General features: G+C 50.8%; 2 protein-coding genes across 2 annotated transcripts in view; one reads left to right on the forward strand and one right to left on the reverse strand.

The window, feature by feature from the left end:
• Positions 1–978: 978 nt before the first annotated feature.
• Positions 979–9,066, reverse strand: Nle1 (notchless homolog 1). Its single transcript, XM_006990081.4, has 13 exons — positions 8,886–9,066; positions 8,638–8,781; positions 7,611–7,828; positions 6,800–6,879; positions 5,942–6,018; positions 5,712–5,809; positions 5,287–5,479; positions 4,697–4,832; positions 4,529–4,575; positions 3,555–3,757; positions 1,923–2,082; positions 1,759–1,829; positions 979–1,262 (listed from the first exon to the last, which is right to left on the reverse strand). Exons 1-13 carry the CDS (start codon positions 9,030–9,032, stop codon positions 1,250–1,252), a joined length of 1,587 nt encoding a protein of 528 aa, XP_006990143.2. The 5' UTR covers positions 9,033–9,066; the 3' UTR covers positions 979–1,249.
• Positions 9,067–12,048: 2,982 nt separating this feature from the next.
• Positions 12,049–21,886, forward strand: part of Unc45b (unc-45 myosin chaperone B) — a 33,467-nt gene continuing 23,629 nt past the window's right edge. The window contains exons 1-7 of the mRNA XM_006990082.3: positions 12,049–12,193; positions 12,520–12,687; positions 13,189–13,225; positions 13,858–14,033; positions 15,640–15,729; positions 17,747–17,914; positions 18,454–18,622. Of these exons, the coding sequence (XP_006990144.2) occupies positions 12,520–12,687; positions 13,189–13,225; positions 13,858–14,033; positions 15,640–15,729; positions 17,747–17,914; positions 18,454–18,622 (808 nt within the window). The 5' untranslated portion in view covers positions 12,049–12,193. The remainder of the gene's footprint in view (positions 12,194–12,519; positions 12,688–13,188; positions 13,226–13,857; positions 14,034–15,639; positions 15,730–17,746; positions 17,915–18,453; positions 18,623–21,886) is intronic.

Raw genomic sequence — 21,886 nt, forward strand, 5'->3', positions numbered from 1 at the left:
GCCATAAATCTAAGCTGAGCCAGAGCACCAGCCTCTTGTCAGAACCAACAGTCCAGCATGAGAATAAGGATGGCTGGGTGACAGGCTGACACTCGAAACTAAGAGCCCAGCTTTGTGGGGGTGGATATTCTAGCTAAATCCTAGCTCTTCCCTCTTGTGAGGTACAAACAGGTCATTGTCTCCTGGGGCTTGGGTCGCTCATCCTAATATGTGAGGCCAATCAGGGGTAGGGTCAGGGTCAGGGACACAGCAGAAGCGCCTGACCCCAAGCCTCTCCTGCAGTCCTAATGTGTGAGGGGAGGCTGACCACCACAGCTGGGTGACTGTGCAAAACTGTAGACGCCCCAAATGGAGGCGGGAAGCATACGGATCCAGGGTCAGGCAGACTCAGGAATTCCTCCACAGATGACTGGAGGCGATGAACAGACCATGCTGAGCCCCAGCTAACCATTTACAGCAAGAGAAAAGGAAGGTAGGTTCTTGCAGGGCAAAGGTCTCAGTCAAGGCCTGAAACACTGGGATACCCTTCATTCCTTCTTCAAGGTCCTCAGAGAGCACAGGTCCTCATCATACTGTGCCGACGTGGCTAGTGTTCCACACCACTGCCCCCTACCCCCAGGTGGAATGGCCCTGGCCTTCCTCTCTAGCCTGAGGGTCTGGCACAGTGCTAGGGATTTGGCAGGGCCTCAGGCAGAAGGACAGGAGAGACAGCGGCAAGCCTCTGGGTTTGAATACCAGAGTCCTCGTGAGCAGGCTGAGAAGGGTCTCCAGGCGTAACTTTGGCTGGTACAGACAGGTGCACGGCCAGAGTGACCCCGTCGGAGGGCACAGCCTCAGCCTTTCCTAAGGTCACTGTCACACAGTGAAGCAGCAGGAAGGGTAGCTAGGAAGCAAGGGCTGCTGTCACACGGTGCAAGGGAGGGGACGCATGGACCTTCTCAGAGTCCGCAGCTGACCGTGGGGTTATAGGACAGGCACTTGAATACACGTTATTTATTTGGCCTCGCAGCCGAGGGTCCGGGCCTGTACGGCTGGCACTTTGGAAAAGGGACACGGGGACCAGAGGCCTGGCTTTCCCAGTGCCGTCAGCACCAGCCAGAAGTGCCCACGGCTTGGCTCCATGTTGTGACTTCCTAGGACTGCCACATGTGGACCACCTGTCCTGGGCAGGTGGCCACCACGTGCTTTGGTCTCGGGCAGGGCAGGCGGAGGCTGAGTCCAGGTAGGGGTCAGGAAGCTGTGGAGTTCTTCATCTTCTCCATCTGTGGGGGGAGAGTCGTCATGGGAGGGGTCCATGCTGCCCACAGCCCTGTCAAGAGCTGGGCACCTGCTCTAGCTCTGAGGCTCAGCTATGTAGTAGCCCCCTCCAGGACCCCTCTCCTGCCCTCAGTCCTGCCCCGCGATCCTACAGATCAAGTTGCGGTCACAAGCAGAGTGCATTAGGTGTCAGCGTTCTCTTCTGTGACCCTCCTGTCTAGGAAGGTGCTGCTGTACCTGCACACTGACAGAGAACCAGGATCTGAACCTGGGTCCCATGAGTGCAAAGCCTGATATCTTAATAGTGAACTACTGCTGCACCGTGGAGACCTATAGGTTCCTCCAGGGTTTCCCATAAACCCCTAGCTCTACCTCCCATGGAGATTTTGGCTCCCACCTCCTCCCTCCAGAGCATAAGAATATGTTCTGAATTCCATGCCATGGCAAAGAGCAGAGGCCAGGAGACCCGAACACCCCAGTCTTGACTGCACCCCCACTCACATCCGGAGGCACTTGTCTTTCCCGCCGCTTGCTACTCTCTGGCCATCTGGACTCCAGTCGACAGCATATACCTAGAAAGAAGTTGGGCAGGAGAGTGGTTAAGGGCAAGGGGGCCAGGGCCCAGGGGCCAGGGCCAATCCCAGCCCCCGCGGGGTCGGTCTTACCTCATCAGCATGGCCAGGCAGGTCTGTGGCCAGTTTCTGGGCCTTCACATCCCATACCTTCAGTGTGCTGTCACTGCTCCCACTGACCAGCAGCCGGCTGTCAGCCGACCAGGCAATCTGGTACACGGCAGCCACGTGGCCACGCAGGGAAGCCAGGTACCTGAGCCAGGGGAAGCCAGGGATGGATATTAGAGCTTCAATATGTCCTCTGTACCCACAACAGTGGTTCTCAGCCTTGGCTGCCTGCTAGCATCGCCTGGGCCCATGCTAGACCATTTTAATCATCACTGGCCATTACTACTGTGTGAAACTTCTCCAGGCGAGTTGCTCTGAGGCTGCCTCCTGCTAAGCCTCCAGACCCGCACGACTCTGCATGTCTGAAAACCCAATGTGCCACCTGCTTAGCCCATCTGCCTGATGCCCTCCAACACAACAGGTGCCAGCTGACAGGTGGCAGGGAGTAACACAGTGGGCCAGCTGGAGCGTTCAAGTTAACAGAGTCTGGCTGTGACGTCTGGATAAGCTGTTAGGCCTGGGACTGTTTCCTGGCATTTTTTTTTTTTTCCCCCTTTTTGATTTTTCAAGGCAGGGTTTCTCTGTGTAGCTCTGGCTGTCCTGGAACTCGATTTGTAGACCAGGCCGGCCTCGAACTCGGAGATCTCCCTGCCTCTGCCACCTGAGTGCTGGGATTAAAGGCAGGTATTTCCTGGTTTTCTAAAGGAACTGAATTACCATGTCAAAGAACTGCTGTATGAAAATACACAGCGACATTCCGTCTCTGCTCCCACACACTCATGCCTCTTTCCAACCCAATAATGGTTGGTGCACCATGTCCCCTCCCATCAGGGCCTCTCAGGCGTTAATCGACAGCACAATCACCAGGTGATCTTACAAAATGCAAATTCTGATTCACAAGGTCTGGACTGGAGTCCACACTTGCATTTTTCAAGATTTATTTATTTATTTTATGTATATGTGTGCTCTATCTGCATGTGCCAAAAGAGGGTATCAGATCCTACTGTAGTAGTGGTTGTGAGCCACCATGTGGTTGCTGGGAATTGGACTCAAGACCTCTGGAAGAGCAGCCAGTGCTCTTAACTGCTGAGCCATCTCTCCAGGCCCCCACAATTGCATTTTTAACCTTTAAAAGACATGTATTTTTATTTTTAAATAAATACAGGACTGCAGGTGACTGTGGAGGCCAGAGGCATTGGATCCCCCTGGAGCTGGATGCAGGTGGTTGTGAGCTACTCGATGTAGGTGCTGAGGAGTGGACTTGGGTCCTCTCCAAGAGCAGTATATGCTCTTAGCTGCTGAGGCATCTCTCTAGACCCCTACACTTTGCAATTCTGTCCAAGTTCCCAGAGATATGCTGGTGCCACTGGTGTGTAGAACACCCTCTGAGGTTCACCTCCTCTAGGGCTGCTGCATCCCTGGCTCTGCAGCTAGTCCGAGCATTTAGTGCTGGCCCTAAAGGTGCCATCTTACTAATCCAAGTTCAGTGTACGTGTCAGAGAGAAGTGTGAGCCGAGGAAATCAGACTCCACCAGTGCCACACAAGTAGCAAGTGGCGACCTCAGGCTCACGCCATACGCCACCGCTAATAAGGGACAGCCCCCACCCGGCACTCACTTGCCGGTCCTGCCATCCCACAGCTTGATGGACTTGTCGAAGGAGGCACTGGCCACGATGCGGGAGTCTGGAGAGAAGAGCACCTGGTTGATGAGGGCCTGGTGTCCTGTCATCCGTGCGAGGGGCTTCTTGTCCTCTGCTGGGGACCACAGGAATAAGGTGAAGTCGTCTGAGCCAGATACCAACCGCTCTGGGCCTTGGCCCTGGGCAAGAAAGCACACCATGTTTGCTGGATGTGGTCAGATACTGGCTATGCAAACAGCAACAGAGGCCAGGACCAGGGACACGAGGCCCGGCAGGGACACAAGCTCACTCCAACTCCAGGTTAGCCCACGAGGAGAAGGAATTCTATACGCATGGAAGGAATCCTAAGATACAAACCAATGTACAGAATGGTGCTAAAAGGGGATGGCTTTTGTATTTATGTATATACACTCTGTGCATACTGAGCGCATGAACGGCCATACTGGCAGCATTGGATGCTTCCAGAAGGGATACCTGACTGGGTGAAAGATGGGAGGTGTTTCATGATCTTTTTGTATCTTTTGAACCTCAGACCATGTAAATGTGTTCCTTAGACAAGAAAGGAAAAAAAGAGACAACAGTGGTAAATAAGATAATAAAAGTTAAAAGATGCCCAGTCTTTAAGACTTGAAGATTATAAAGGATGAGGACCAAGAACAAGTTTGGGGAATAAAAACACTGAGCTGGGGCTGGAAGGGAGAGGCCTAAGTGACTGTGGAGCTTCTGTGACCAGATGAGAAAGAGTTCTGAGCCAGGCAGTGGTAGTACATGTCTTCAATTCCAGCACTCGGGAGACAGAGGCAGGCAGATCTCTGAGTTTGAAGCCAGCCTGGTCTACAGGGTGAGTTCTAGGACAGCCAGGGCTGTTACACAGAGAAACCCTGTCTTGGGGGAAAGAAAGAGGGGGAGGGGGGCTGAGCTGGGGCTGCATGCTGGTGGCACACACTCACCCGCACAAGGTTGTAGCGGCTCGATGCTCTCTCTTTCAGCTCTTTCACTATGCAGGTACCAAAGGAGAGAGAGAAAGAAAAGACTGGTTAGACATCCGACACTCACGCACTAGGCTGAAGAACTGGCTTCTTTCCAGGCAGCCTGCCCCCCTCCCCCCTCTCACTCACAGGACCCCTGCACGTCTTGGGCATTCACTGTGGCTTCAGCAGGCTCAAAGGCCCCTGTGCGCAGAGCATAGTCTGTGCTGAGTGCCATGGTGTTCACCCAGTGGCCGTGACCTTGAAGAGTCCGGCACAGTACACCCTAGGGCAGAAAGAGACAGGTCAGACGTACACAGAAACACACTTACACACCTTAGGATTGGGGGAGAGATCATACCCCATACCCCACTATGGGATGGGTAACATAGGACAAGAATCAGGAACCCAAGAATCCATCATTCATGCACGGTCACCTTAGTCAAACCACACCTGGGGACTCACGCCCCTCTTCATTTGAAAAGGTAACTACTGGCCTGTTTCAGGGCAGAGAAGTACATCGGAATAAAAGGTTTACCTAGTCCAGTGGGTTTGGGATGCGGCAGGTGGCAAACAACTCCACAACAAGCCAGAATCCCCACAACATTGCAGCACTAACCACTGAGTTGCTGTCCCAGGAGGACTGGCGGGACTCCTAATATAATTCTTGAAACACCAGACTCACTGGCACCCGCACCCATGACCCGTGAGACCGGTTTCGGAATCTTCCCAGCCCTTACGTCATGGGCCCTCCAGACTTTGATGGTGCGGTCCTGGGAAGCAGAGTATAGAAGCCCATCACCTCCCCAGCGGAGGCAGGTGACGGACTGCGTGTGCCCGGTGAGGATGCGTTCACAGCGGCCTGCGGTTGTGTCCCAAACTCGTATGCTGCCATCTTTGGAGCTGCTGGCCACATATCGGCACTCGGGGTTCCTGGTCAAGGGAGGAGAATTGTAACCTCAGGTCTGATCTGGCCATGACTGCCCATAGCGTGTCTCATTCCTGACTCAGAGGCTGAGGACAATTTCTTGTCAGCTTTCTGACTGCATAGCCAGGCTACGCTCAGGTCTAGGATGAGCAGCCGCCTCCAAGCAGCAGGGGGTGTGGCCACGGAAGGCCAAGCTGTCACTGACTTCTCACTCTCTCCAGAAAATGTCTCACTTACATGTGAAGAGGCTCCCAGCTCAGGCCTGTGATCCACTTGCTGTGACCAGCGAGGGTCCTGCCCACCTGCATCCCCGTGCTTGGGTCCCACAGGAGAATCTGAAGGACAGAAGCTCAAAAAATAACTTCCTGCAACCTGTCCTAACAAACACACACCTCCCAGCTACCCCCCAACACACCCTTCAAGATCTCAGAGGCCATTCTCTGCCCATCCATCCTGATGTCTCCTACCTGGCCATTCTTGCAGCCTGAGGCCAGTTTCTTGCCATCTGGGGACCAGGATATGCTAAGGACCCAGTGCCGGTGTCCTGTGAAAGCAGGGGAGGGGGAGAGGAGCTCCATTCACCTTTATCTCTAGCCAGTGCCTAGCGCTGTGTGGCAAACAGCGAACCCTCCTTAACTAACTGCCATGTAAATGAACTGAACTAAAGGAGAGGCGTGGGAGGGGTGGGGTGGGGTGGGGTGGTGGGGACACACACAGGCCAGGCACCACAGCTCTGCAGCTAACTCGGCCACGTTCTAGTAGTCCGTGCTTGACATATGGTATGGGGTGTTTCTACGCACACCACCCCTCCTTCTACCAGCTCTAGGATAAAAAGCAAGAACCACTCTCATTCTCCAGATGCAAAAACTAAAGTTTAGCTAGGGAGCACACCCTGCAGTGGACTCCTCTAGGGGGTCCCCAGACCAGCAGCAGAACATACAACTTCTTAGAAATGGACTCAGGCCCCACCCTGCTGAAAAAAAAAAAGCCCTGGAGAATGCCGGGTGTGGGGAGCGGTTAGGGACCTAGCTAGCATGTTGTATTTCAACAAGCCCTCCAGGTGATTCTGATCTATGCTAGGTCTGAAAACCCTTTTGGCAAAGGTTGACACCAAGTCAGGCTGTCCCTACTACCAACGGTTCAGCTCCTCCCCACACACGTTGGCCCAGTATCTGTTTGTTTCTAAGTGGCTGACTGGCTTCCAGGGGCAGGCAGCCGTGAACAGGATGCTAATGGATTGGATCCTTCTGAGTCCTACCAGGAGCTACCCGAGCTAACCATTTGGCACGAATTAAGATCCCTTACATGGTTAAATGCACACTGACCTTTGCATGTGAAATGCGGTGTCTCGGTGCTGAGATCCCAGAAGCGCACAGTGGTGTCTCCGGAACCACTGGCTAGGTACCTGGGGAAGAGAGGCCGCTTGACTGCTGCAGTGGTGGGGTCCACCCTGAGACACTGCACATGTGCATTCCTGCTGCCTATCCAACCATCTTCTGGGAACAGACTCTCCTTTCCTGAGGAGAGACAGGACACTGATGCCACCTAGAAAAGACCCCAGGACACCACTTCTCTCTTCCTCTTTCCTGGCAGGAACAGCTACAGTTATAACCAGGGCTTTAATTTTTTTTTTTCTTCTTCTTTGTCAAGACAGGGTTTCTCTGTGTAGCCCTGGCTGTCCTGGAGCTCACTATGTAGCCCAGGCTGGCCTTGAACTCAGAGATCTGCCTGCCTCTGCCTCCCGGATGATGGATGATGGGATTTAAGGCGTATGCTACCACCCCAAGTGCTGGGATTGAAGGCATGGGCCACCACACCCAGCTCAACTGTTGAGCTGGAATACTTGAGAAGTACTGTGAGAAGAAACGATTCATTTTCACAGGGAAGTAACAGATAAAGGAATCTGACTTGTTTAACTGACACAGCTTGGAAAAAACAGGGTGGATCAAATCTCCAGAGGTCCAAGACAGGCTCTTTCCAGGCAGGTAGTGTTAGCCTTTGGGGACCCAACCCCAATAAGATTGCAACTGGAGTCCAGATCTCCAGCCCAAGACCCTATGGATCCTAATTTGGGAGTGCTCTCTCCACACCAAAGGCTGCACCTCCAAATCCCAATGACTCTGCCCAGGTCCTTACTTTCCCGTAGGGCTGAAGGCCACAGAAATAACTGCTTCGCTGTGACCCTCCAATGAGCTGGTGCACCGCGTCACAGCACGTACTCTGAAGATAGCCTGGGGCTGGTAGATGATGTCTATGATTTTCTCTGTCTCCACAGACTGGGACTCCAGCGTCTTCCCCAGCGAAGACACAATCTCAGCATCGTGGACATAGAAAGCCAGGGGTAAGGGCTCCTCCTGAGGGCAAGAAAAATGGAGTAAAGGGCAACTCTGCCACAGAAGGATGAGCCTCTGCCCTCAGCTGGGGGGAAGCCTGCTCCCCAATGGGCTGTGGCAGGATGAGGCTGTCTTTTCCCAGCCACCTCTCTTGGGATATCCTCACCATTGCCCACCAAGCACAACCTTTTAAAATTACGGAGGAGTAATCCTAGGCAACTCACAGAATTTTGAAGCCCTTTAGCTGCATCTCAGAACACAGGGAAGTAAAGATTAATATCCCCACTTGGTGGATTTTTAAAAATTGCTTAGTGCAAATAAATAATTAGCTCAAAGCCCTAATCCTGACGACTAATTCAGGTCCTTGGTATTTTTAAGGTCTAGGATTGAGAGTCAATACACAGCATCATACACTGTTTTGGAAATCACCAAATATGCTGCACCTATAAATCGGTGACGGTTAAAAAACGCACACCAAGGTCTGGTTAAGTAAGACTTACAGCTACATCTGTAAGTCTGTCATTCCTCCCCAACAGAGGGCAGCATTAGTAACACGGGCAGACAGATCTGGGTTCCAATGCTCAATCCAACAACTACGGCGTACCACCACGCGAACAATTTAATCCCGCTGCGCATCTCTGTAAAACGGGGATACTTATGTTGGGCTGCGCCAAGGAGTTACGGAAACACTACATCCGGTGAATTCAAAACACAGCCTGTCCGCAGGTGGGTCGGCGTGGAGAACCTTTTCCCATGGACCGACCCACATCGCCATCGGTGCGCAGTGGGGGGTCCCCGGCAACACCGCGGCTTCCTCTCGGAGTGCTCACCTGGGCCAGCAGCGCGTTGCACACGAGCTGCAGCTTGTCCGGCGTGATGTCCACGGGCACGTCGAACGGGGAGCCCAGTAGCTGGCCGCCCTCATCCTGGAACTGCACGAGCAGCCGCTGCACGTCGCCGGACGCCGCCTCGTCCTGCGGAAACAAGCCGGGAGGCGGTCAGTCCCTCTCCGCCTCCCTCCGGCCTAGGGACCCCCACGCGGAGAGGCGGCGTCCCCGCCCTGTGCGCGTACACCCACCGCCACAGCTGCCGCCATCCTGCGTCCCCACGTGGAGGAGAAGCGAGGCGGAGGGATGGAGCGCCGCGTTCGCGTCGCGGGGGCAGCCGCCGGCCACAGTGCCCTCTGGTGTTCGGAGGAGAGAGTCAGGCGTGCAAGTGGAGTCATCAGGAGCCACCTCCGCGTCTTCTTCTACTGTATCCCTCGCAGCTACTCTTGCCAACTTTAGTAGACCACGGATGCTGAAACGCAAAGAAGTTAGCTGATTTGTCAGCCTAACTCACAGAGGCAGGAAATGGTGAAGGGGTCCAGGCAGCATCCCCTTTTCTCCTGGGGTGGAAATCCAAACCAGGAAACTATTGGATTGAGGCGGAAACTTTTATTTATTGGTTGGTTTGTGTTTTTTATTTTACTTGTTTATTAATTTATTTACTTTTGAGATAGGCTTTGGGTGTGTAGCCTAAACTGACTTTGAGCTCCGCGATCCTCTTGCCTGTGCCTCCCAGGATGCTGGGCTTATAGGATGGGCCACCATGCCCAGCTGTTCTGGCATTTTTTTCCGAGCTCTTTCAAGCTGTACCCCTACTCCTGTCGCTGTGGTTTTTGCTTAGGCAGTTTATTCTGTCTGGAACTGTTATGGACAGATTTGAGTCTCCGCTCCTCTCATGCATAAGTGGAAAGAAGACAAAGCCTATAAGAAACTAATAAAAGTTAAAGGAGGCCAGAAAGGTAGATCCCCTAGCAGATGGAGTCACTGCCCTCACAAGAGGAAAAGCCTCCAAAGTGCACACCCGGTCCCTCCATTCTTCTCTTTATGTCCACTTCGACCAGGCACACACAGAGGAGAAGCCATGTAAACCCAGAAGATGGCTGCCTCTAAGCAGGGGAGAGCAGCCTCACCAGAAGCCCACCCCACCCTTCTAGCACCTTGACCTTGTCCTTTCAACTCCAGAGCAGTGAGAAAGTACGTGTCTGTTATTAAAGTCTCTCTACCTGGGTATTCTGTTGTGACAGCCTCCACAGACCCAGGTAGGAACCAATTTACAGTGTTCATGTCTTGCCTTAAATATACTCATTCACGCATACATTCAATCATTTGACAAAATGAACTGAGCAACTATTCTCTGCCAGATAGTGTTCTGGGAACTTTCCATAGATTAACTCAATTATCTTTTTTTTGTTTTTTTTTGTTTTGTTTTGTTTTGTTTTTCGAGACAGGGTTTCTCTGTGTAGCTTTGCGCCTTTCCTGGAGCTCACCTGGTAGCCCAGGCTGGCCTTGAACTCACAGAGATCCGCCTGGCTCTGCCTCCCGAGTGCTGGGATTAAAGGCATGCGCCACCATCAATTATCCTTTTTTAAAGGAAGCCTTTCCTAGGACGTTGTCTTTCTTGTTTTGTGTTTTCCAAGCATTCTGGCCTTCCTCATTGTCGGTCATGTCCGCTGGTGTATAGGAGACACAGAACAAATGCTTGTGGAATGAACCACTGAATCAGGAATTGAATGTAGGACCCCTTGGTCCAAAAGCTACAGAACCAAAGCATTTCTGCTGGCAGTGAGATCCTTTGTCACATTGCCTCATTGTTTGGACCATAAATGAGGATCTGGGCTTGGGATCCCATGAGAGCAGGGAATCTATCTACCCACACACGCACGCACCCACCCATTTACCATTTTAAAACCGTGTGTTAACATGGACATGGTGACACACAGCTCTGGTTCCAGCTGTTCAGGTGGTGAATTGCCTAAGTCTAGGAGTTTGAAGACAGTCTGAAGCCAGCTGGGAAAACAAGGTGAGAGAAACAAGAAACAAGCTCACGTGCTAGGGCTGGGCCCTTTGTTCAGCAGGGCAGTGAGACCTGTCCCAGGTCACATAGATGTACAATCCACATCCTAAAATCACAGCCCTGCTTGCAGAAGCTACTGTGAGTGCCCCCATTTTCGGCTTTTCTTCGGTATCTTTCAGGCATGTTTTGAACTATGTGAGAGGTGTGGGAAGAATAGAGGTAAGTGGAACAAACCATAAGAATGAAGATGCCGCTGGGCGGTGGTGGCACACACCTTTAATCCCAGCACTCGGGAGGCAGAGCCAGGCGGATCTCTGTGAGTTCGAGGCCAGCCTGGGTTACAGTGTGAGTTCCAGGAAATGTGCAAAGCTACACAGAGAAACCCTGTCTCCAAAAAACAAAAAACAAAAACGAATGAAGATGCCATTCAGCTAGCCACCCCACCATTCATTCATTCATTCATTCATTCATTCATTCATTCATTCATCCATAAAACATGCACAGAGCACTGTCTGCTAGGCTCCATACCTGGGATGGTGATAGGAGAAGTTCCTGAGCAGCATCCTTGACCTCCAGCAGCCGACACTGAAGGAGAGGAGAGTTCTGTCTCTGGGTGAGGACAGCCCTTTAAAGCTGGCTGTCAGGGAGCAAGTAATGCCTGCTCCCAGAGAGACCCCTCTGCCATGGTGATTGCTACTTTTGAAGAGAGCCTCCTCTTGTCCCGGGAGAGATCTGGATCAAGGGAAAGTGGGTGACAGTCGTTGAGCTCCGGGGATTCCAGGTCTGACCTGATGGAGAGGAAGAGAGCCCACATCCAAGGGAGTCACAGCCAGATGGGAGAACCGAGTACATTCATCAATGCAGACAGGGAGAGAGAGGAGATAGTCGAACTCAAACAGCAGCCCACCCACACACAGCAAGTCAGCAAGCCCTGCTGGGCTTTCTAAAAGCAGGCTCTTTCGAGCAGGGGGTGTTATGAACAAGTATGAAGAGAAGAGAAGAAGGGATCGTCCTCCACTCTGCTCTCCTCCTCCCTCCACAGAGGCATTTCTGGAAGTCTCCAGAGGGACCTGGGCAGCTGCTGTGTGTCCAAGTCTATCAGCCCCTCAGCTGTCACTCTGCTCCCAAAATAGCAGTCGTGGGGCGGGGGAGGGTTGTTTATCTGAGATGGAGGTGGAGAAGGGGTGTTATAAGTTTGCCTAGGCAGGGCAGGTCTCTCAATTCCCGTCTCTTCTGGATCTTTCTCTTGGAGGTGTGAGTCCAAAGTCTTGCGGGACTGCCCCTAGGTGGGGTGGGTGCTCAAGGGCCAGAGGGTAGTAGTCATCTCTTCCATGTGGTCATGGATGTCCAGTCCAGGCAGGGGGAGGGCCCTGTATCAATGACAGCTTCCAGGAGCACCTGCCCCTGTGGCCAAATATAGTCTGGAGTCACTGGCTGGGGTGATAAAGTCTGCAGGGTGGGGGCTGGGAACTGCAGACGGAAGCTGGCTGAGGTGGACCACAGAGCTCAGGAGCAGTACCTAGTAGGAGGCATCCCTGGGAGACTGTGAGTTGGCTGGGAGACTGGGCAAGGAGAAGGCCCCGAGGACTTTTAGGCCTGCAGGGAAGCTTGGGCCTTTGGGAAGGTGGGGGACGCCTGGTTGAAAGAGACAGAGAGGGAAGCACAGGGACTCTGACAGTCCTCTCAATGAGGGGTCAAGTTCCAAGCAAATACCAATGTCCTTTGTTGGGGGGGTCAGTGGATTTGGGGGTGCTGGAGTGGATCCCTTCCAGGCAGAATCCCCACCCTACATGGTGGAGAGGGAAATGTGGGGCTCTGGCTATCAGGCTAAGAGCCGTGCCCTGGGTATCCAGCAAGAGGTATTCCCACAGATGGCAGAGGCAGAAGCCGCACAACTGAAGGAGGACGGAAACCAGCATTTTCAACGTCAGGACTACAAGGCGGCCACCAAGAGCTACAGCCAGGCCCTGAAGCTGACCAAGGACAAGTCCCTGATGGCCACACTCTATCGGAACCGGGCAGCCTGCGGCTTGAAAATGGTCTGGGGACAGGACAGCTTGGGTGGGCTGAGGGCGGTTAAGGCTGGAGACAAGGTCGTGATGGTCTGATAGAAGTGAGCCGTCATCCTCTCACTATGCCATCTTGATCCCCCTAAGTTGGAAACTGTGCTCTGACTGCCCAGGCCAGTGCTCTGGAGAAGCAGAAATCCACCAGTCACAGTTGGTATGGGTACTTTTCAAATGTTGGGCCATTCCATCTAAGAACAGCCCTGCCACAGTCCTTCTTATCATTTCCATATTGTAGTCAAGAAACCCAAGGTTCAGAGAGCATGAATAGCTTGGCCAAACTCTCCCAGGTGCAGAGGAGCCGGCATTTAAACCTGGGGGTTGCCTGATGCCAAGGCCCGTACCAGGCATGGAGTGTGTCCTGGGCCTCTGATAACCTGTAGTTCTCCAGCTAACTTCTCCCTTCACTTAGAGGACACTGGTTGTCTCCGCACTGGGCCCCCACTGATGGAGTCTCTCGTTCTTGTTTCTCAGGAGAGCTATGCCCAGGCAGCTTCAGATGCTTCCAGAGGTGAGCTCCACACTTTCCCCTCACCCAGCACGGCTGCACAGGAGTGTGGACCTGGCTGCCATTGTTTGGAGGTGCTATGACAGTCTGTGGGGTCTGAAGGTCAAGGGCCAGCTGGAGAAGGGAAGGAAACATCTGGCAATATTTAGCCCGGGGAAGGTAGCTACCAGGTGGTATAGAGAGGGATTAGTTCCACCTCGGGGGCTCCAGGGCCAGACTTAGGATCAAAGGACATAAGGACAGGGAGGAATTTGGATAGGAACAGGGAAAAGTTTTTTTTGATGGAGTTTCCTGGCTGCCTCGAAAAAGAGGGGAAACACCCTACTTCTGGAGATATACAAGCACCAATCAGATGGAATCCTGTGGTAGAGGAAGCCTGGGGAATCAGATAGAAGTTGGGGTGTGTGTGCTGGCAGGGGTGGGGTGGGGGTGGGTGGGTGCAGGGGGAGAGGACTTTGACGCTTTCTGCCCACCTTGAGACTCTACGGATCTTTCTCCCTATGCAAGTTGAAAGTATGAGCCAGAGAGTTCAAATGGGCATCTCTAAGGAAGACATCCTTCCTGAGCAGTGGAATAGGGAGAGCAGTCTGTAGCCCAGTCCCCTGAGGACCTATCTGCCTGCCTCCCGTCTGTAGCCCTTGACATCAACTCTGCCGACATCAAGGCCTTGTATCGGCGATGCCAGGCACTAGAGCATCTGGGCAAATTGGATCAGGCGTTCAAGGATGTGCAGCGCTGTGCTACCCTAGAGCCGAGGAACCAGAACTTCCAGGAGACACTGCGGAGGCTCAACACCAGCATCCAGGAGCAGGTAAAACGGGCCCTGCCAGGGAACCTTGGCTGCTTCCATCCCATCCATAGAGGAAGATGGGCTAGGGAGGTTGAGATGGGATGGCAGACTCAGCGCTGCCTCTTCAACTGTGAGCCGGAGACATGAAACATGGGTAGCGTCCATCAAACAGCTGGGCAAGCACACCTACCTGTGAGAGATGGAGAGAACTGTGGTGCTGGGTGAGGGCACAATCTACTCACGGCCACAGTTCTTTTAAATTTCAGATGGAAACTTTAAAAGGGAACCATGATCATGATTACCTAGTGAGTCTGCCTTGTGACTCTAGCGGGACAAAGATAGTCTGGAATCTTTGGGAATCAGGGAGACTAATGAGGGACAGAGGGTCAGAGTCTATGGGAACATGAGATCTTTGCTAGGAATATGGACAAAGCATGGAGAGCCTGAGTCAGAGAAGAGGAGCCTACAACCTCCTCACTGGTTCAGCTACTGACTTCTTTCTGATTGTCCCCTTAAGATATCTCGGCTTCCTCCTGTAATAGCGGGAGGGCAATAGCTCATTCAGCCATCTGCTCCAAGACTCAGTAACTCCTGTGTGTCTGGAGCAGCCTGTGGCTGGACCAGGGCACACTGTCCAGAGTGCAGACTCAGTGCTGGGGGAATGGAAAAGAGGAGGAGACGAGAAAAGGGGTGGGTAAAGGAGGAGCCTGCCCAGGCAGGCCGGGGTGAGGAGCAGCAGCTCTCAGATATTGGAGGCACAGAAGGAGCTGGCCAGGTGATCATTTAGGCCACATTGTGAAAGATCCAGAGTGGTATAGGGTGGGACGTGTGAGGGTCTAGACCCCCAGACAGAGTGGTTTCCACTTGCTTGGTGGGATGCTTGAAAGCCACTCCTGTTTTATGATCCTGGACATAAATTTCTACTTTAGGTTCCACTTAAACATCTGGTAGTTGATTGTCTGTGTTGATGTCTTCCAAGGATGTTGTGACAGTTATATGCAAGAATGACTGGAACTAACTGGACTGAGAGCTTTGTGGGTCAAAGAATTGATTTTGTTCACCTTTCTTTTCTTTTGTTTTCTATTTTTGATTTTTTGAGACCAGGTTTATCTATATATCTCTGGCTGTTCTGGAACTCACTATGTAGACCAGGCTGGCCTTGAATTCACAGAGATCCACCTGCCTCTGCTTCCCGAGTGCTGGGATTAAAGGAGTGTGCCACCATCCCAGCCCCTTGTTCACCTTTCTATCCCTGACATCTAGAACAGTGCCTGGCAGAAAGTGGTTATTCAGTTAACATTAAAATTATTATTAGCATCTTCATTATTATTAATTGCTATTGTTACGAGGGGGGTGTGGAGGTTAGAGGAGGTAGAGGTTGGCTCTCTCCCCCGACCTTTATGAGGGTTTTGCAGATTGCCTCAGGTCTCCCAGCTTGCTCTGCAAACACCTTTCCCAGCTGAGACGTTTCACTGGTCCTGGTTACCATTCGTTCAGTGAATAAATGAATGGATGGGCTGGGGTCCAGAGTAGATCTAATATTTTCTGAGTTGCATATGTGAAGAGTAGACAGAAATGATGTGGACCAGCTGCCTGCCTCTCTCAGGGCTCCTTCCTTTCTCCTCAGCTCCGTGTTCAGTTTTCCACAGACTCCAGGGTGCAGACCATGTTTGAAATCCTCCTGAACGAAAACAGCGAGGCTGATAAGCGGGAGAAGGTGAGTGATGCCCCATTCTTGTCAGCAGAGGGCGATCTCGACCCGTGGCTCCCAACAAGCGCTTCCTGGGCCTATGGAGAAAAATTGGCTCCGAGTTAATCCCATTAGAAAACAGCACTAACCGTAAGAAGGGCCAAGGTTGGGGTGAAGTCACTGAGGCGAGTGGAACTGCAGGATTGGATGACATCTTTGTTTATCAGGTATTTTGTTCAATGTGGAATTTTTGGCCTTTGATTTTGATTAAAAAGTATTTCATTAAACATTACTTATCTGGATATGGGGCTTTTTGTTGCCTCCTAAAATTTTGCACCTACAGGAAATATCTAACTTGCCTCACTATAATTTTGGTCCCAAGAGACACCGACACATTCAAATAATGCCTTGTCTCATTTAGAAACATTGCAAAGAGATCATGATGACATATTAAGAAAATATTAAAGTAGTTACTAGTAACAGTCATTTCTTTTTAATTAATTAATTAATTAATTATTTTAAGACAGCCGGGCGGTGGTGGCTCATGCCTTTAATCCCAGCACTCGGGAGGTCAAGCCAGGCAGATCTATGTGAGTTCAAGGCCAGCCTGGTCTACAGAGCAAGATCCAGGACAGACACCAAAACTACAGAGAGAAACTCTGTCTCTCTGTGTAGCATCTCTGGCTGTCCTGGAACTCACTTTGTAGACCAGGCTGGCCTTGAACTCACAGAGATCCTCCTGCCTCTGCCTCAGTGCCTCTTTGTCCAGAGTGCTGGGATTAAAGGCATGTGCCATCACGCTCCACTGGTAACAGTCATCTTAACCAAATCTTTTGTTCTTTCTCATGTTCCTTTCTGGTCCTTGAGTGAACATTTGAATGTTTTGCCCGTATTTCTATAAGAACTTGGCTGGTGACACCTGTGAGGAAGGGTGGTGTATTAGTTCTGTGGTCAGTGAATTCACATGATACAAAAAATGTACTTTACAACTTCTCTGAGGACCTAATGAGTCGTCATGGGTAAAGCAGCTCTGTCTGGAGAAGCCAAAGCCCTAGGCTGATAGCAGTGTTCAGATCACGCTTACCTGACATTTGGGCCGCCTACCTCTCCTGCTTCTTTCTCAGCTGTGAATTCTCTGGCTGTCCTCCTCCCTTGCATTCTGGGGGGCCTTTGAAGGTTCATGTATCTCAAGTGGATAGATAGCGGAGGGAGAAGAGACTTGGTGGCCTCCTAGTCCTTTAGCTCAACCGCTTCATTTTTCAGATGAGGTACCTGGGGGCTCAGAGAGGTGTTCTGACTGGAGCCGGTTAGTAGCAGAACCTGAACTCACAGCCACGGGCTTTTGAGTCCTGTTCAGTGTACTCTGTTCACACCATCTTCCACCTTCCCAGAACCCCCCAGCTTCAGATTCCCCGGAACAGATAACAGGAAAACAAAACCTGTGACAGCTGTGTTAAAAGAAAATGATTTCAACGTGCAAAAAACGTTCACATTTCCATCTTTTTCTAGTCCTTCTCCATCCATAACAAGCACACAGTTTCATTTATTTATTTATTTATTTGGGTTTTTCGAGACAGGGTTTCTCTGTGTAGCTTTGCGCCTTTCCTGGGACTCACTTGGTAGTCCAGGCTGGCCTCGAACTCACAGAGATCCGCCTGCCTCTGCCTCCCGAGTGCTGGGATTAAAGGCGTGCGCCACCACCGCCCAGCACACAGTTTTATTTTAACACCACCACACACTAAGTGAATCTATGACCCCAATTCCACCTGTCAGCATTGTTTCAGGTGGCTTTGATGTATCTGTGACCTCCCTCGCTGGCTGTGGCATATTTTATCAAGTTGGTCCTTAGGCAGGTTGCTTTGATGATGATGATGATGGTGATGATGATGATGATGTTCTTAGGCTGTCTCCAGGAGTAGGGCTGTAAGGGGACAGAATATACCAATGTTCTGAAGATGCGGTTGGTGTTCTGACCCCTGCCCTAGGTTCATGGTCAAGGCCTCTCTATCCAGCTTCCTGACACCTTTCCTTGCTTCTCCCTCAGGCTGCCAACAACCTCATTGTCCTGGGCCGTGAAGAAGCAGGGGCCGAGAGGATCTTCCAGAGCAATGGGGTGGGCCTGCTGCTGCAGCTGATGGACACGAAGAAGGCTGAGCTGGTGCTAGCTGCAGTGCGGACCTTATCTGGCATGTGCAGTGGGCACCGAGCTAGGGTGAGGGCCTGGGGATTGGGACAGATGGTGAGGATGGCCACGGGTCCAAGGAGGCAGAGGGGTGGGGCACACAGGCCGGGCTGTGGCTGGCATGAATAGAACTTGAGATGGAGCCTAAAGGGTCCCCTGCCTTCCAGCCTGGGTCATGTGAATCATGGAACAAGATTGCTCCAGGCCCTTTCCCTGCGAGCTTGGAAGTGGGCTTGACTAAGCAAAGGTGTTGTTGAAAGTGGATTACAGGAAGAGCTGAATTCAAAAAACATTGTCACGCATGTTTCTTCACACTCAGCCGCTGAGTTCAGTGTGTCTTCTACACTTATATCTTGGTGAAGTCTTACCATGCACACAGACTCAATGCTCCCAGGACTCCAGGATGGGGTGACATAGCTCAGAGTCCCCTGAAAAAGGTTTCCCAGCCTGTGAGCCCCGCTTCCGTAAAGCATGAAGTGGATAGGACAGTCACCACCCACCTCCTAACCTGGGTGTCATGCAGGAGGGAGGAGCAGGGCTGCTGCTGACTCTGTTCCTGCTCGGTCCAGGCTACAGCGATCCTGCACACAGTCCGCATAGACAGAATCTGCGGCCTCATGGCCACGGAGAATGAAGAGATGTCCCTGGCTGTCTGCAACCTGCTCCAGGCCATCATTGACTCCCTGTCTGGGGAGGACAAGCGAGAACACCGAGGGAAAGAGGAGGCCTTGGTTCTAGGTAGGAGATATTCTTCTGTTCTGGTTCATGTGGACTCCAAGACAGAGCCAGTCGGCACCTCGAGTTGGCATCTCCTGTGTGCAGAGGTGGCCTGGTTTGATTTTAGTATGTGTCTCTGGGTCATAAGGGTAAAAGTGGTATAAGTTACTGAGTATGGAGTTGTTGGTTTATCAGTCTGGAGGGTGCTGTGGTGGGTGGTGGCAATGGTTCATGTCAGTGTGACCCTTTTCAATGCCACTCAATTTTACACTTAAAAAGAGTTAAAATGGTAAATTTTATGCTATGCACACTTCATTATAGGGTAATGGAAGCTCATGGGGAGACTTGGAAAGATACAGAAATCTATAAGAAGGAAAAACATTCTCCCACACAAAACCCTGACTCATTCAGATAATCCACGAGATCCCTCCTGTCTTTCTTAACCATGTCAATATATTTACATGAATATCAATTAAACATTGGAAGTCTGCTATAGATCTTTTTAAATTGTCTTCCTGAGCAAGATCAACGTTACGTGCATTGTGGTTGGGATGTGAAATGTTCCCCACAGGTTCGTGTGTTTACATATTTGCTGTCTGGTCGGTGGAGCTGTTTTGGGAAGTTACGGAACTTTTAGGAGAGGGGACCTCGATGAAGGAAGTGGGACATGGAGGGTGGGTCTTGAGGTTGTCTAGCTGTTTCTCTGTCTTTCTTGTCTATGTGTTCCAATCCACTCAGTGGGACCCCCTGCTTCCTCTGCCGCGGCTGTGGGCTACTTTTACAATGCTCCTCCCACCATGAGCCAAAATACAACTTTTCTTCCCCAACTTCCTTTGCCAGGTGTTCTGACCCAGTTATGAGAAAAGTGATTGGCTTAAAAATAGTTTAATATTATTCTTTCTTTCTTTTTAGATAGGGTCCTGAACTCCCCATCCTCCATCCTCAGCCTCTCAAGTACTGGCATCGCAGGTGTGCACCACCAAGCCCAGCCCATTTAATTTTTTTAAGAAAGATTTTTATTTATTTATTATGTATATAGTGTTCTGCCTGCATGCCAGAAGAGGGCACCAGATCTCATTATAGATGGTTGTGAGCCACTGTGTGGTAGCTGGGAATTGAACTCAGGAGCTCCGAAGAACAGCCAGTGTTCTTAACCTCTGAGCCATCTCTCCAGCCCCACCCCCATTTAATGTTCTTAAAATTTATTTCAATATTTTTTTTAAACAAGGTTTCTCTGTATGGCCCTGGGTGTTCCAGAACTCACTATGTAGACCGGGCTGACCTTGAACTCAGAGATTCACCTGCCTCTGCCTCCTGAGTGCTGGGATTAAAAGTGTGAGCCACAACACCTTTCTGATTCCTTTCTGAGAGGAACAGTAGTTCGTGCTCTTGTTATGAGACTCAGGTCTGGAAACTTGAAGCTCCATTCCTTGCAGTGCTGAGGAGAAAGGAAGGCTTTCTTCAGGGGCCAAAAAGTAGAAATTTGCTTTTTCATGCCGAGGGTGCTGAGGGTGGCCAGGTATGAGGTGAAAACAGTGAGGGAGAGAGAGAGAGCAATGGAGAGAAGTGATATTCATGCCCCTGAGAATAGGTGGCGTGGACTCTTCACTCTTTCATGGTCTGGTGTTTCCCATCACAGCAGCCGGGAGGTGTCCTTAGCTTTGACCAGGGAAGTCTACGCAAAGTCCAGGAAGTTGGGGCTATCGTTCCTGTTGGGACATTATTGCTTCTCTTGTGCTGGGAATTGAACCTAGGGTCTCATGTATACTAAGCAGGAACTCTCTTACTGAACCATGTACCTTGCCCTTGCTGAGAGTCCCTGGTGTATTTCATATATATGTATATATGTATGTATATGTATATGTATATATATGAAATATATTTATTTATATATATAAATATATATTTATTTATTTAGGTTTTTCAAGACAGGATTTCTCTGTGTAGCTTTGGAGCCTGTCCTGGTACTCACTCTATACACCAGGCTGGCCTCGAATTCACAGAGATCCATCTGCCACTGCCTCCCAAGTGCTGGGATTAAAGGCAAAAGAGTTGCTTGTCTTTTTTGGGCCAGATTTCCCCCCCCCCCCCCCCCCCGAAGCTGAGGACTGAACCCAGGGCCTTGTGCTTGCTAGACAAGCACTCTACCACTGAGCTAAATCCCCAACCTGGGCCAGACTTTTTTAGAAGGTCCAAAATGGCTTCACTTGGATAGTTGCTGGTTAGCTGGAGAGGTTGCTCAGAAGCCTTGATATTTTCCCCCATGGCATCTCTCGTGGCTATCTTGGATTTCTGTATGATAGGATAGCTGGATTATAAATGGGTCACCTCAGGGAGTAAGTGCTTTGCAAATCTCTGGTTGTACCAAGTCACATGACCAACCCAGAGCTAGTGTGGGAGAAGGACCACTTAAGACAAGAATGAGCATGCTATTTCAGGACCCATCTGTCTGCAGACAAACTACAACGTCAACTTGGCCTCTCCTTCCCCATGTGGCACGGTCCCTTCCTCGGCCATTGATCTGACACAGTGTAGAGACCTTCACTTCTTGTCTGTCTTTGTACTCCGTTCTGGAACCGCTAACATCTCTCTAAGTTTCAGGAAGTCGGTCAGAGCAGAGTCAGGAAGAGGCATTGCTCTTTAACAATTATCTACCCCTGGGCAGGGGAGTCCTGGCATCATAGACAGAGGCTGGGACCCAGTCTCCCAGCATGTCTGAATCTGCATGAAGTGAATCATCTGAACGAAGTATACATGTTCTTCCTGGAAAACATTTTTTAGACTTATTTGTTTTGTTTTATGTGTATGGATGCTTTGACTACATGTATGTATATGTGCCATGTGTGTGCCTGATGCCTGTGGAAATCAGAAGAGGGCATTGGATCCCCTGGAACTAGAGTTACAGATGGTTGTGAGCCATTATGTGATTACTGGGAATTGAACTCCAGGTTCCTCTTTAAGAGCATCCAGTTCTCTTAATGCCAGCCCCCTGGAAGATATCTTTAAAAAAAAAAAGTTTATTAGCAGGGTGGTGGTGCACACCTTTAATCCTAGCACTCAGGAGGTAGAGGCAGGTGAATCTCTGAGTTCCAGGCCAGACTGATCTACAGAGAAAGTTCCAGAACAGCCAGGGCTACTCAGAGAAACTCTGTCTTGAAAACAACAACAACAACAACAAAAAAAAAAAAAAAAAAAAAAAGAAAGAGAGAAAGAAAGAAAGAAAGAAAAAAAAAGAAAGAAAGAAAAATGAAAAAAGAAAAAAATGTTAATTAAAACCATACAAAC

This window comes from Peromyscus maniculatus, chromosome 8 (genome assembly GCF_049852395.1).
Source record: "Peromyscus maniculatus bairdii isolate BWxNUB_F1_BW_parent chromosome 8, HU_Pman_BW_mat_3.1, whole genome shotgun sequence".
Classification (NCBI taxonomy): domain Eukaryota; kingdom Metazoa; phylum Chordata; class Mammalia; order Rodentia; family Cricetidae; genus Peromyscus; species Peromyscus maniculatus.

Bases quoted from the DNA above. Each gene is read 5' to 3' on its own strand.
- Nle1 (XM_006990081.4), bottom strand. From the start codon at position 9,032: ATGACTCCACTTGCACGCCTGACTCTCTCCTCCGAACACCAGAGGGCA. The intron at 8,782-8,885 runs GTGGGTGTACGC...TTGTTTCCGCAG, and splicing joins GGATGGCGGCAGCTGTGGCG to GACGAGGCGGCGTCCGGCGA. The intron at 3,758-4,528 runs GTGAGTGTGTGC...TTTCTTGCCCAG, and splicing joins GCCGCTACAACCTTGTGCGG to GGCCAAGGCCCAGAGCGGTT.